The following is a 16,603-nucleotide window of genomic DNA, read 5'->3' on the forward strand; positions in this document are numbered from 1 at the left end:
TAAAGATAATTTTGTAAAAATCCAAATAACTTACCGATCTTTATTGTAAACGGTTTAAACAATGTTTTCCATGCTTGTTCAATGAACCATAAACAATTTATGAACATGCACCTGTGGAACGGTTGTTAATACACTAACAGCCTACAGATGGTAGGCAATTAAGGTCACAGTTATAAAAACTTAGGACACTAAAGAGACCTTTCTACTGACTCTGAAAAACACCAAAAGAAAGATGCCCAGGGTCCCTGCTCATCTGCGTGAACATGTCTTAGGCATGCTGCATGGAGGCATGAGGACTGCAGATGATGGCCAGGGCAATAAATTGCAATGTCCGTACTGTGAGATGCCTAAGACAGTGCACAGGGAGACAGGAAGGACAGCTGATCATCCTTGCAGTGGCAGACCACGTGTAACAACACCTGAAAATAAAAGTCTTTCACATAGCACATAAATGGATAAGTCATATATCAAATGAAAGATCTCACTCTCAGGAATGGGACTGTACAGTTAATTTTGTTGCCCTAACACCACAGTTCGAAAGATTTCCAAAAGAATCACAATGTGAAATATGATTTCTGTAAGTCATCAAATACAAATGTCTCTTTTACGCTCCAATAACTGCTGCTGTAAGCCCCAAGTGACCAAAAACTTTATATCTGCTCTTACCTTTTAAATTAGCCATTTTTTTTTACTTGTCTCTGAGCTTGCTTGGCTGAATAATCCTGTTATTTCTTAGATGTCCAGAACAAAATATGTCATCCAGCAGGAAAAGCATGCTAAACAAATCATCAGAAACATTTTTTTTGACTATTGATGATAAAATGTTATATATATATCACCGCAAAGGGGAGGATCTCAGTTTAATGACACTTATATTGAGCTTATAGTCCACTCAGATGCAGAGATATTCAATGAAACAATGAGGGTGGTGCATGAACTGAAAATTAGACTGAATGTCTATGGAAGAGCACATCTGTGAGGGTTAAAATGTGTTAGAGCGCCACCAACAATTCAGATCTGTATATTGTGATGGACTGTGATAGAAACAAAAAAGTTTTTTTTAGTGCTTGCTGCCATCTAGTGGAATGAAATGAGACGTTTCAAAGTGAGATAGGGTGAACAGAACCAGAATTAAATGTTTACAATGTTAGGACAACAACAAAAAATAGATATTTTTAAACTTTGTTTATCATTAGATTATAAACACATACAATGTTATTTTTGAATAACTGGAGTCTTTTTCTTTTCTTTTTTTTTTTTAAAACTGGTTCTCTGATAAATTAGACCAATATGTACAGTATGTGTAAATGGTGAGCTTTCAAATTTGAGTGTGAAAAATTGCGGGCGGCAGCCCAAAAATACACCAGAGAACAAATATTCAGTCGACAGCATTTGTGGCACAATGTTGATTACCACAAAAAAAAAAAAAAAAAAATAATAAATAATAATAATAATAATAATAATAATTCGACCTGTCCCACCTTTTCAAAAAAAAAAAAAAAAAGAAATAAGCAAAAATCTGGATTACAGTGAGGCACTTACAATGGAAGTGAATGAGGCCAATTTGTGGAGGGTTTAAAAGGCAGAAATGTGAAGCTTATAATTTTATAAAAGCACTTACATTAATTCTTCTGTTAAAACTCACGTATTATATGAGCTGTAAAGTTGTTTAAATCATCATTTTTATGGTTTTAAGGGTTTGTTAACATTACATCATCATGGCAATGAAGTTGTAAAATTGGCTATAACTATACACACAAAAGGTAAGCGATTTTATCAAACTAAAATCATGTTAACATGCATATTGTTTGTCTTATAACTATACATTTGAAAAAAATCTAAATCAAATCAAATCACTTTTATTGTCACAACCATATGCACAAATGCAACAGTGGTTGAAAGTCTTGGGTGCAGTTCCTGTGAACTGTGAAACAATGAGTATTTTAACGTTTACGGATTGGCCTCATTGACTTCTGTTGTAACTGCCACATTGTAACCAAGATGAAAAGGAGGGGCAAGTCAAAATGTATTTTAGTGGTAAACAATTTTATGCCACAAATGCTGTTGATTGAGCTTAACTTGTATAGAACCCGGAATATTCATTTAAATCAGTTTTCTTTTAAATAATGAAAAACTATGTAGAGCAAAACTGAGTATACAGATTTTATGTTTGTTCATATAATTAAGCAAATGACAAGCACTTAAAAGTGCAACAATTCACATCATCAGAAAGGCAGTATTTGCTATGAACTATTTACAATGTACAGATTTAAACTAAAAGACTGTATTTCTCAGGATAAAACAAAATATACAATAATGCTCCAGTGGAACTGTGCCTTGTTCTAGCTTGATGTAACAAAAATGAGAGTAAAACAAAGAAATTAGTAATACATAACTGTCAATGGACACATTTAGTAGTGAAGAGCTACAATTATGCAATTATAAAGAAAAACAAGGCTTTTTTTCCTCTCTTTTTTTCTAAAACACTAAAATATTTGCTCCTTAAAACATTATTTTCCTAGGGGGACCGCTGGGGGGTGGGGGGGTAATGGAGGGTCAGTTTTTTGTTATGTTTCATGTGAAGAATCTGGGCAATCTGTAATTGACCTTCTTTATATAAAACCAATAAAAAAGTTGATCATAAAAAAATAAAAAAAGATTAAAAAAAACAAACATTTTCCAGTGGACAGGAATACAACATTATGTAAAAGTTCCTTAAATCTGAGCAGAAACTGGAGGGAAACTGAACTGACATTCACTAAAATTGCATTCCGCACATTAAATACGCTGTTATTAAATGTCACATCTGAGACGCTCTTGATCACATGGGGAATTCTTAAACCTTACCAGTTTTATGCTTATGGGGCCTAACATCCTTGAATCACAATAAATAACTATATAAAACAGCATTTACAGGAATAACAATTTGATACGACAGAGTGTTTTGTGATGCATAATTGAACCGGTTTTACATCATGCCCTGTTGTGACTGATGATTTTTAAAATAGATAAATTGTTTCAACCATGATAGGCGCAATGTACCACTTTAAGACTATATAAACCACAAACTCAGAGGCAACAGAGTCAGAGACTCTGCTAAGTACTTCTGTAAGGAGGATCATTCCTCCTAAATCAAAATTGTTTTTTTTTACTATCCCTGTAAATGTTTTTTTTTTTTTTTTAAATCACAGTAAAAACAGAAAACTGTTCCTGATTATGACCATAATCTACATGATACAGTTACTTTAAAAAAATGCACTTATACATGTATTCCATAACATAAATGTACAGGTCATGTTACAGAAATAGCAATCAATGTGCATCCTCAATGTAGTCTGCAGATTACATGGGACACTAAAAGAAAAAAACGTCTTCTGCAGCTGCATTGTCTTTGATTTTGCGGTGCCCTGAGTGGGTAGTGTGTGTGCTGTGGTTGTGCTTCCTGGTTGTGCTTGTTGAATGAGTTCGCATAGAGCTTGATAACTTTTCAGGTTGGATAAACATATCTGCAGAAACATCACAGCAATAGATTTATATTATATTATAATTATATTACACAACAATATATAAACACAAAAACTTAATAGTAACAGTTTAAAGATCCCATGAAATAAAAAATGGAGTTTTGTGGCTTTTAGTCCATATCTGTTGGCTTTGTGATCATCTATATGCTACTCCAAATTGCGTACTCCTAATTGTTTACAAAAAATTACTTTAAGCATATATAAACATTTTACGGAGCCCCTTAGAGGACAGGGTGAGAATTATTTTCTGAAACAGTTTTGTGTTCCCTCGCAATATATTTACCATGGTTTTACTATAGTAACCATATTTTAACCTCGATATTCGTGGTAAAACCATACATGGTTTCCGCCAAAAAAACATGGTTACTTTTCATAGTTACTATAATATTACTTAAGTAGAACCATGGTTTCCTCCAAAAAATGAAAACAAAACATGGTTTGCCTACAACAGTCATGGTTACTACAATATTACTATAGAAAAATTATTTCTGCCAAAAACTATGGTTACTACAGTCTACAATATATATATATATATATAAATATAATAAAACCATAGACATTAAACAATGGTATTTGTATTGTAAAACAATAATAATCACAAAAAAAGATTTTTATTACCATAGTTTTCGTTTTCCTGTTTTATCACTATGGTTTCACTACAAATATCAAGGTTCAAATATGGTTACTGTAGTGAAACCATGGTAAATTTATTGTGAGGGAAAACTTATTGTGAGGGAACACAAAACTATTTCAGAAAAAAATAAAATAAATCCTGTCCGTCTTTCTCTTCTGAGAAAATGAACCGCAAATATTAATGACTCATCTTTCACCCTCTCATTTTGTCCAATCAAATACTCTCTAGAATGTCCTCCCCTAATACCACCTGTTTCTGACTAGCAATAGAAAGAAGCAAATCATGGTTCAAGGCTCTTTATAGTGCATAACCTAAAGGCTATTGCCTATTTATTTTTTTAAAAAGGGATGACATCTTCAATATGACTTCAACTTCCTGTTTCAATAGGAAATGTGTCAACAAACGAAAAAAGCTGTGCTCGGCAAACAATTTCATGGGGTCTTTGAGTAGTACTGCATTAAACAAAGACACGCAATGTATAAAGAAAAACATTAACAGCAGAATATAAGGTTAAATAAAGACAGAGGGAAGCATTTTACCCAGAAACACTGACCAATTAAAAGACAGACAGAAGCTGTATGTAAATTGAGACAGAGTCAAAAAGCTGATACCTGAATTGAGCTGTTGGGGGCTGCTGGATTTCATGGATCTTAAACTACCTCCTTCTTTTCCTGCAACTTTGATGGGAAGTACTTGAGACACCTCTAAACCAGCTAAAAGTGAGAAGAAATTCAAGGAATTAAAATCAGTTGCATCTTGCTAGTACCTCTTTACCTTCACTTATACATGCTGCACAAGTGTTTGTAGCTTGCTAGCCTGCTTAGCATTGCTTATTCTTATACGTTCATCGATTTATCCTTTGCCATTTTACCGCGTGCTTCGGGTTTTTACGCTTTTCTACTGTTTCAACTGCCTGTATTTTACTGCGTGCACCCATGTTCTCACTTTTTTCTTTTCCTGCTTGTCTACATCTCATGTCTCAACTGCGTGCATTCGTTTCTCTGTGTATTACACAGATTACTGCATCAATCTCAAACATCTGCTGATCAGGAACCACATTGATCTCAAACCCTCGCTGCTCAAGAACAACCATAACAACAACAACAACAAACAATTGCGGTAAGTCATGGAATCCGCTCATGTTATTTCTTCCTGCATTGCATGCCACATGGTTACTATAGCTTCTTCCGTCAGCAGTGAGGGACACATGTGATAAATGTAAGGAATTAGTCAGGCTGGCGGAGAAGTTTAATGAGTTAGAGACACGCATCTGAACACTGGTGGAGGTCAGTGAGAAAGAGAAGTCAGTAGATACTGTTTCAGATGCAGGTAGTACAGCGAGCACCACACACACTTTGAGGGCATTTGGGTGATGTCTCGGTGGCATACTCACTCACCAAAGCGACACCACTCTCCTGTTCGGGTTTCCAATCAATTCTCCCCACTCAGTGATGCACCCGCTGAGAATCATGTTGAAAGAGCCCTGGTTATAGGAGTTTCTATTGTAAGGAATGTGGAAACAGAAACTCCAGCCACTATTGTTAAATGCATTTCGGGGGCCAGAGCATCTGACATCAGATCAAATTTACAACTGCTGGCTAATGCTAAACGTAGATTTTCTAAAATTGTTATTCATGTCGGCACTAACGATGTCCGGTTTCGCCAGTCGGATATCACTAAAGAGAATGTTAATGAGGTGTGTGAACTTGCAAAAACTATGTCAGACACTGTAATATGCTCTGGCCCCCTTCCTGCTCATCATGATGACGAGATTTATAGTAGAATAGTGTCACTGAACGACTGGATGTCTGAGGGGTGTCCGGAGAATAGCATAGGATTTATAGACAATTGGAAGACTCCATCCCTCCAGGGAAGGTGCCACTCTCCTCTCTAGTAATTTGGCTCATAGTCTTAATTAGTGATAGTATTTGACTAATTGGGGCCCAGGTCAGGAAGTAGACAAACTGGTTAATCCAAACGTCTGCTAGATGCCTTGAGATGTCACACAGGTCACATAAACTATAACACATAGAGATTGTATCACCTAGATATAATATAGAGACTGTGTCTGTTACCCGAACTACCAAACACAAACCCCTCACTAAATAATTTAGAAAAAATGTGATTAAGGTGAAACTTGGAAGAAAATATAAATAAAATAAAAATTTAAGATAAACATCATAAAGAAAGGGCTACTAAACATTAGATCTCTTTCTACCAAAACACTAATTGTAAAATGAAATTATTTCAGATCATAGTTTGGATGCGCTCTGTTTGACTGAAACCTGGCTTAAACTGGATGAATATATTAGTTTAAATGAATGTACTCCCTCAGGATATTGTTATAAACATGAGCCTCGTCTGAAGGATCGAGGAGGAAGTGTTGCTACAATTTACAGTGAAGTTTTTGGTGTTACTCAGAGGACAGGATACAAGTTTAAGTCTTTTGAACTAATAATGATTAATGTGACCATCAGATACAAATAAAAATCTGTAGTCTTTTGTCCTTGTTACAGTATCACCCAGGACGTACTCAGATTTCCTTGGTGTATTTGCACATTTTTAGTAGTTAATGTAGATAGAGCTTTAATTATTGGGTGACTTCAAAATTCACATAGATAATGAAAATGACACATTAGGATTAGCATTTATTGATATTCTCAACTCTCTTAGAGTCAGACAAAATGTGACAGGACCATCTCATCGCCATAATCATTCACTAGATTTAATTCTATCATATGGAGTTGATGGTGATACTATAGAAATTCTACCGCAGAGCAATGACATCTCAGATCATTTCCTCGTCTCTTGTTTGCTGCGATCAGCTAATGTCACTCAATCTACACCACGCTATCGCTCAGGTAGAACTATTCTTTCGACCACTAAAGATAGCTTCACTAATAATCTTCCAGAATTGTCTCACATACTCAGTAAGCCAAAAAAGTCTAGAAGAACTTGATGTAATAACAGAAAATATAAATATAGTTTTTTTTTTTTTTTTAACACTCTTGAAAGTGTCGCCCCCCTTCGTTTAAAGAAAATTCAAGAAAAAAAGCCCCACACCATGGTACAATGATCACACTCATGCTCTCAAGAGAGCAGCTCGGAAAATGGAGCACAAGTGGAAGAATACAAAATTAGAGGTATTTCACATTGCATGGAGGGATAGTGTCTGTAGCTACTAGGGTTGCAGCGGTATACCGGTTTCACGATATACCACAGTATAAACACTGACTGTTATCATACCATGTATATTTGCTTATCTACGGTATTGAGAAAAAAAATGCAACCAGACGGAGAATCTCACTCACGCATGCGCATCTCCTTTCCTCCTCGTCTGCCTGTCAGACTCGTCAACTTGCGCCACACACACACACACACACACACACACACACACACACACACACACACACGCAGCGGAGAAAATGTCAGAGAGAAGCGAGGCGAAGGAGTCTGACATAAGTGAGTGTGTGTGTGTGTGAGTCAAAGCAGTGTTTCTCAACTGGTGGGTCGCAGGTCTATTCGGACTGGGTCGCGGACAGCAGGGAAAGAACAATGCCATGGTTCTCCCATTGAAGATATTCAGCGGCCGCTCAAGTGATAGCCTATTTAGGACTGCCGAGGCAGATTTAATGATAATCTCGCAATCAGCTAAAGGCTTCTCATCCGCACTTTCGCACGAGTGTAATGGAACCAGCCCGTGCTAATGATCTGCTCTGCTCTCTGATGCACGCGTGCAACAACCGGGCTTCCCTCGATATTGCGGAGCGCAGACCTCAAAACTGATGTGACCAATTTAAATTCTAGTGAGACTTTTCTAGTTTAAAGCATTATGGAGGAAGTCAAGTTGAACCTCTCAAACAGTAGGCAGACCCGCCATGCCAAACAGCACTGAGGAGGAAAAGAGCAACTCTGTGCTATGCGCCAACAAATTAAATAAAATCATTACACATCATCACCTTTACAAAATTGTTTCATGATTTTACATGAGTAAATTATTTTGACAAAATGTTATAGTTTCATATGAAATAATCTAAAAGTAGAATCTATTAGACCTCATTTTATATTAACAGTGGCAGTTTGTTAAAGTTTCAAGATGTGTTTCAGCTAGTATTTATTTTTTCATAAATACTATAATTTGTTATTATTACTATTATTCAAGACTAGCCACACTGACCTAACCATGGTAATGAGGAGCCTTTCCTCCTGTGTAATATCTATGTATGTTCTCTTTGAATTATGATTGAATTTAGGAAACAAATGGGATAATAATGGGCTCATATAAGTAAATATGCTCTTCAATTTGTAAAAGAGGGCAGAGAAAACTTCCTGTAGATTTTGTTGTTGACATCAACAACAAAAATAATGTCACTTGATGCATATGTCCTTGTTCTTGAAAACCAAGTCTACCCTTTTCAAAAGGGTAGACTTTTTTTACACATACTTCAATTAAAAAAAAATTGTTTCAAGTTTCAATTATAATAAAGTGTTTGTTCAACCAAAAAAAACCCATACTGTTTTCACTCCTTTAAGGGTCATTGTAACTGATAATAATAATTGTGTAATACCGTATACCGTGATACTGTGAAACCTTGATATATTTTGAGACTGTTATCGTACCATGAAAATCTCATACCGTTGCAACCCTAGTAGCTACAGACAGGCATTAAAAGCTGCCAGGTCAGCATATTTTAGCAAACTCATAGAAAATAACCACAACAATCCTAGGTGTTTATTCAGTACTGTGGCTAAATTGGTTAGGAATAAAGTATTGACTGAACCAGATATTCCGTCGCAGCACAATAGTAATGACTTCATGAATTTCTTTACTGGTAAAATTGAAATAATCAGAAATAAAATTGGAACTATGCAATTAACTGTCACAGAACCTCAGAAAACAGTGTCTCATAATTTTCCTCACGAGCAACTTCAATCCTTCACTGTCATAAGTCATGAAGAGCTAACAAAACTTATCAAAAAATCAAAAGCCACAACATGCATGTTAGATCAAATACCAACTAAGCCCTTAGAAGAGGTATTCCCTGTAATCTCAGAACCTCCTCTTAATATTATTAACCCCTTGCTATCCTTAGGACATGTCCCAAGAAACTTTAAAATGCCAGTTATCAAACCACTTATTAAAAAGCCACAGCTTGATCGTGGAGAATTGGCTAATTACAGACCAATTTCAAATCTACCATTTATGTCAAAAATACTAGAAAATGTAGTTTCCTACCAACTATGTTCATTTCTACAGAGAAATTATATATTATATATATATATATATATATATATATATATATATATATATATATATATATATATATATATATATATATATATATATATATATATATATATATATGAACAATTTCAGTCAGGATTTAGGCCCCATCACAGTACAGAGACTGCACTTATCAGAGTTACAAATGACTTGCTCTTATCATCTGATCGTGGCTGCATTTCTGTTCTAGTGCTTTTAGATCTTAGTGCTGCCTTTGACAGGATAGATCACAACATTCTCTTGAATAGGCTGGAGAATTATATTGGCATTAGTGGACTTGCATTAGCATGGTTTAGGTCCTATTTTTCAGGCCGCTATCACTTTCTATGTGTAAACGAGGAATTGTCAAACCAAACAAAAATTAAGTATGGAATGCCACAGGGATCAGTGTTAGGGCCTCTGCTTTTCTCCTTATACATGCTTCCCCTGGGAGATATTATCAGGAATCATAGAATAACTTTCCACTGTTATGCCGACACTACCCAACTTTATATTTCTTCTAAACCCAACGAAATTTCACAATTCTCCAAATTAGCAGAGTGTATCAATGAAATCAAAGATTGGATGGTCAGAAATGTCCTTCTACTAAATTCCAACAAAACAGAGGTACTAATTAATGGAACAAAAACCTCTAAAAATAAGCTGCTAAAATATAATTTGACTCTCGATGGATGTACCGTTATATCATCTTTCCTTTGAAAATTTAATTTCCAATGTTTGTAGAACAGCATTCTTCCACCTCAGACATATTGCTAAGTTACGACACATGCTCTCTGTTGCGAATTCAAAAACGAATTCATGCGTTCATGACCTCAAGACTAGATTATTGTAATACATTACTGGGAGGATTGTCCAGCAAGTTCAATAAATAAACTTCAATTAGTTCAAAATGCAGGTGCCAGAGTGCTGACTAGAACCAAGAAATATGATCATACTAGCCCCATTTTATCATCATTACATTGGTTACCTGTTAAATTTCATATACATTTTAAAATTCTGTTAACTACATACAAAGCTATGAATGGTCTAGCTCTATAGTACTTAAGTACTTTCTGGCTTGTTAATAGTTCCTATAATATCAAAATCCACAAAAGGAGGCAGATCCTTTTCCTATTTGGCTCCTAAACTATGGAATATTCTCCCTAACACTTTTCAGGACGCAGACACACTCAGTTTACGTCTAGACTAAAGACTCATCTATTTAGTCAGGCATACACCTAATTTATCCTTCAACTCACAATTAGGCTGCTTTAGTCAGGTCTGCCGGAACCAGAAACATCTATCATGATCTATAAATCTGCATAAAATTGAATGACATCTATGCTAATATTATTCTATTTGTTTCCATGTCTCAACCTCAGGATCCATATCCCATGGTTACCAGAGCCGGCCAGATCCAGCTCCGTTCCTGCTTGGTGTCGGACTCCACTGCTATGAGTCTCTGAGTGATGACGACTAAATGCAGCCAGTGCTTACCAGACATCACTTCAGTCTTTTACGATGGACTTCAGAGGATGCACTGATGCCAATTCCAACTGTAAAACATCAGATACTTCATATGCCACTGCCTGAACCTTGGATTTAGGATGGACACCACCGAACCACTGAAATGACCTGCCGGTTGAACTGCGATGTCGGTTGATCTCTACCTGCATCACCTTTGTCTATTGATGGACTACACTCTTAAAGTGGAATACATAGACTATCATTTTATTGCCAACAAAAGCCTTCATCAGCCAACTAACAAAGGACAATGCATCTATGTTAACTTCTGCAGTTAATCCAGGAAGAAATTCAAAGACATTAGTCATTAATCTTACAGTTTATAATTTTTTTTTTTTTTTTTTTTTAAACACTGGACCTTAACACTTACTTAGTTTACTAATCTTAAACCATGACCTGCACTGCACATAAATAACTAATACTGGCATTATATTCATGCTGGTTAGCCAGAGGGGAACTGGCCCCCACAGTGAGCATGATTTCTCCCAAGGTTATTTTTCTCCATTAACCAACATCTTATGGAGTTTTGTGTTCCTTGCCACAGTCACCTTCAGCTTGCTCACAGGGGTTGTAAATACAATGATTATTTAATCATTTAATTTTGATACACAATTTACAATCATATTTAATCAAACTACACAATGATCGCTCTAAGACTTTATAGATATTATTTTAATTTTTTTGTTAATGCATGATTTCTGTAAAGCTGCTTTGAAACAATGTATGTTGTGAAAAGCGTTATACAAATAAAAATGACTTGACTTGACTTGGGTATTCCCAAACTAATGTGATGGAGGTCTGAGAGCAGTTCTTACCTGCACTGTTGGTTCGCTGGTGGGAGAGCTTGTGCTTGCCGTGCTTCTCTTTGCCTTTTGGCTGGGCGGCCAGCTTGGTGGGGATCTGCTGTTGGACGAAGCTGGCTTTGTGTGACTGGTTGGTGGTGCTTATGAGGTGAATGGGGACTTCTGTCTTAATGGTCTGCGCAGTGATGCTCTCTCTGCGTGGTGGTACCAGGGGAGGCCTCTCATCGAAGCCAGGAGGAACAACATTCAGTATGGGGTAGGGGGGATGTACCTAGGGATTGAAGCAGAAAAAAACAGCAAATATAACAGAATGTGTCAAATTGGCAAGATGATGCGTGATGATGAAGTCCCTTCTGGGGGTAAGGACGTGTTGTCACCCTAAACAAGCTAATATTACATCTTTTCCTACTTACATTACAACTTGTGTATAGTTTTGCCACTTCCTTTGGTGATCGTTGTGCTGTACTGATAGGCTGAACACAGGGGCAGGTGAATGCTCTGTCATCGCGATCCACGTATATCTTCTCCCTCGTAACGAATATTATCCATAACAAGCAAATTAAACATTAAACATGATTGTCACTAGAGGGCGAAATGCAACTGTCGTATCTGCAGGTCGGAGACGGTGAAATGAGGGTGTTTTCGCCTGTCAGTCATTAACGCTCTATGAGAGTTTGGGTATACTAAGATGGCCGCTCAAACACTTCCGGTGGCTTCACCTATTGCTGGCAGTATAACGTTGCATCAGTGATCCAGTTATATATCAGTGGTTTAAACCCTTCAAAAATTGGCCACATCCACTTTCACTGACACCATTCGCTTCGATTGTAAGTGCCTTACTGAAACTCAGATGTGCTTTTTTTTTTTTTTTTTTTTTTTTTTTAAAGGAGTCAAAATAAATTTTTGTGGTAATTAACATTATGCCACAAATACTGTTGATTTAGCTTAACTTGTATTGAACTCTGAACATTCCTTTAAGTACCCCAATTAGATTTCAAGTAATGTTCTAAATATAATCAATAATAAATGTAACGACTTATTATGCATATAAGATCAGAGTAAAGTGCTTATATTTAATTTTACTCATTTTAGAAATTATATATATATATATATATATATATATATATTATTTATTTATTTTTTATTTAATTTGGAATTTCTTTAAAAAACTTACAGGGAAATTCTGACTTAAAGTTGCACTTAAAGTAATTTTTCCCACTGTAAAAACTTGAATGTGAATGTTGATCAGTCCTTTGAAGCTCTAAAAAGCAGATCAAGTCAGAATAAACATAATCCATCATACTCCAGTGGTTTAATCCACATCTTGTGAAGCAATCCGATCAGTTTTGGGTGAGAACAGACCAAAATAAAAATATAAAATGTCACTGTAAATCTTGACAGCAGTCTCCGTGACGATCTTGATCTCAAGATCAATTACACTTCCTATGTGCGCATGCGTCAAGGACTAGGAAGTGTAATCAAGCTTTTTTATTTTTATTTTATGAGCGTGCAGGCAAACGTGCCGCTGCTCTAATTTTATTATTATTTTAGCAATAGCAGGAGGTGCTACCTTCAACACCTACCTTATTTATTCTTTTATCAAATGACTAACAAATACATATACAGTATGAAAAAAACTTTACAGAATCCTTTGCACTCTCAGAGCGTTTTGATGCGCAAAGTCTTTCACTGCAGCCTTAATGTCGATGTTGTGATCACAGGTATTCTCAATACTCAGAAGAGCTAAACTGAACCGTATTTCTTGTGTCATTGTGCTCCTGAGAAATGTCTTGATCACTTTCATTTTCGAGAATGATCTTTCAGCAGTTGCAACCGTTAGAAACAACTTGAGAGTTGTTGCAACATCGAGGACACTGGGTAGGATGGAGTGGAGTTTAATAAATAACCGATCAGCCATAACATTAAAACCACCTGCCTAATATTGTGTAGGTCCCCCTTGTTGTGGCTGATCGGTTTATATACACATGCAAATTTGATGTTGAAGGTTGGAATCTGTACTCACACACAATAATCAAAAACCTGTGTTCTGAATTCAAAGTTGCAGGCAAATAGTCACAAATGTGTAAAATGACATTGACAAATACATCAGACACAAACTTGTACTACATATTTACTTTTCTACTTCAATTCAGTTGTGCACTTTAATTCAGTTACAACCTCTCAAATCTGCCAAAACAACTTAAAATCTTCATGCCTTGACTTTCGCAACTACTTTTGCAATAAACCTGTAGCAAAATTCACTCGTGCATTTGTAAATCCAGATGCAAGAGCAGGCAGCCAGGATTGGGTGGGGCCAATGAAGTTATGATCAATCACAAAAGATGGAATGATCAATGTCAGACCAATCAAAATTGACCATATTTCTTATTTACAGCAAGTGATTAATGTCTACTTTATAAAGTATTCAGAGTAATTTATGATAAATATACATACCACCTCAACAGAAATAGAGATCCAGAAATGTACATTTCATGGTATTTTTAGGATTCAATTAAATTCCCTTATTTAGATGGTAAATGCCCTGGAATTAAAGCACACAATGATCATGGTTACTAGAATTAACAAAATAATTACTGTCATGTAAAATACATTTAAAAATTACCTATAATGAGAAAAGTCTAATTTCAAACAAGAATACCCACTGTGTTCAATATCATCTTCATTTCACAAGTGGGTCTCTTACAATAGTTATAGGAACAATACAATGGACCCTTTTCACAGAACTGTTATGACGAGTTTCCGCCTACTTTAACATAAATGTAGAAACTTTTTTATATTTCCAATTCTAAAAATATTTAGTGTAAATGCATAAAATTGTACTTTGTAATTATATTATATTACCCTGGAATAAAAAATCAGTTACCATAGCTGCGATGAGACTTCTAACAAAGCTGCTGAGGGAGTGACAGAAGATTTGGCCTGTTTCTCTCTTCTTACTGCTGTTATACAGCACTGTATATTTGTATCTTCTTTCGCAAAGCTGTGAAAGCATAATTGTTGATTTTTTATTTTGCTGATGGAGCAAACAGGTCAGCAAAAATTGTATTTGCTGTGGTCCCCCAATCACAGCCATTCAAGTTTAACTATGACGATTTCCGCTTCAGGAACACAGAAGTGTGAAAAGGGTTTATTCACTTATCTAAGCAAGTATGGCTTCTGAGTTTACAATTAAATCTTTGCTTGCCAATTTGCAACAATTGCGCTTTTGCAAGTCGTTACCGCGTTCTAAGATGATCCGTTTTGATTGGTCCGGCATCGATTGTTCCATCTCTTGTGATTGGTCACCGCCCCTGCCCAACCACGGATGCTCTTGCATCTGGATTTACAAATGCAAAAGTGAGTTTTGCTACAGGTTTATCGCAAAAGTTGTTGCAAAGGTTAAGGCGCGAAGATTTAAAGTAGTAGTGGCACATTTAATAGGGTGTAAGTGCAGACTTGTGGTTGTACTGCGAAACTGAATTAAAGTATACAAGTAGGCATGTGACTGTATTCGGTAATACAGTATATCACGGTAATTAACATGCACAATATTGTTATCGTGGGCACTTCAAAATACTGTAAATAATTTTAGATAACCTTTTATAATCTTTGAATTCAGAACACAGGCTTTTGATTATTGTCTGCAAGTACAGATTCCAACATTCAACTTCTGTTTTCACATTAAGGCTATGAGTGTAAATTTTAACTTACAAGTACAAACACTTATTGTTATACAAGTTCTCAAATTCAAATCTACAAGCTCTCGGTTTTGCTATTTTTTTTTTTTACCTCCTTAAGAAGCAGTCCAAAAAACTGGAATATTTGTACATCCTCCATAGCGCACTCACTTCAATTTTTACCTTTCAGCCAACTGACTAATTTGTTACATACATAGTCATTCTGATTTTGCAGCACCACAGTGGGAAATAAAACATTTTGCAATGAGAACCATTTGGCCCAATGGTGGAAAAGCAGCTTAAGACTTCTATGGGCCAGTGAAACATAAACAATTAATTAGTACACCTTTAATACAAACACAAACTAGTGGTACAAAATCTTCGCAGCTGTAGATCAATACACAAGGCAACCCTCCACCAAACCAGTACCTGTTCTTTCTCCAAAGCCAAGTTTGCAGGGTTGGGAATGTTCTCGTTCTTCTTATACTTCTTCTGCATCTGCTGCAGCTTCTCTTTCTCCTTCTCCACAGCACGCATGGAGTCTCTGAGCCTCTCCAGATCTTGCTGGTACATCTCTCTGCACTTGGCCTGCTGCTGTCTCTCCTCCGCCAGCTGCTCCTCTTGCTTGCTGCATTCCAGTTCTCTCTCCCTCAACTCCTTCTCCTTCATCTCTGCCTGCACTCTTTGCCTCTCTCGTTCCTGTTCCCACTGCGCCTGCTCCTGCCTGTGTTGGTTCTGGAGCTGATAGAAGTTGGCCAGCTCCTCGCGCTGTTTTTCCAAATTCCGATACTTTTCCTGCTCTAGGAGGGAGTTACCCCGTGGTCGGGACATCAGCTCTTCAACAGTGGCACGCTGCAACTCGATGTGGCTCTCCAGTTGCAAGACAACTGACTGAAGAGAGAAGAGACCAAATAAAGAAATAACAGCTTAAGGTGAGCAAGAAATAGTTATTATTTAACATAATTAACTCACCCTAATGTCGTTCCAAACCGGCATGACTTTCTTATGTGGAACACAAAAGGAGATGTTTTAACAAAGACAGCCCTTATGCTTCGCAGTTGGGCAAAATTTTTAGTGCTAAACAATGCAAGTGCTTGCACAAACACACGCTTCAATCACAAGGCCTGAGTGTACTTTTGTTGCCCAGGTTGCTGATTGCTCTGCGCACAGTATGCGTG

General features: G+C 36.5%; 1 protein-coding gene across 1 annotated transcript in view; it reads right to left on the reverse strand.

The window, feature by feature from the left end:
- Positions 1-1,434: 1,434 nt before the first annotated feature.
- The window catches only part of LOC127442677 (rho guanine nucleotide exchange factor 18-like), a 43,085-nt gene continuing 27,916 nt past the window's right edge, over positions 1,435-16,603 (reverse strand). The window contains exons 17-20 of the mRNA XM_051700874.1: positions 15,855-16,316; positions 11,761-12,019; positions 4,770-4,871; positions 1,435-3,506 (exon numbers count right to left, since the gene is read on the reverse strand). Coding sequence (XP_051556834.1) covers positions 3,355-3,506; positions 4,770-4,871; positions 11,761-12,019; positions 15,855-16,316 — 975 coding nt within the window. The 3' untranslated portion in view covers positions 1,435-3,354. The remainder of the gene's footprint in view (positions 3,507-4,769; positions 4,872-11,760; positions 12,020-15,854; positions 16,317-16,603) is intronic.

The sequence above is a fragment of the Myxocyprinus asiaticus genome, chromosome 6, assembly GCF_019703515.2.
Source record: "Myxocyprinus asiaticus isolate MX2 ecotype Aquarium Trade chromosome 6, UBuf_Myxa_2, whole genome shotgun sequence".
NCBI lineage: Eukaryota > Metazoa > Chordata > Actinopteri > Cypriniformes > Catostomidae > Myxocyprinus > Myxocyprinus asiaticus.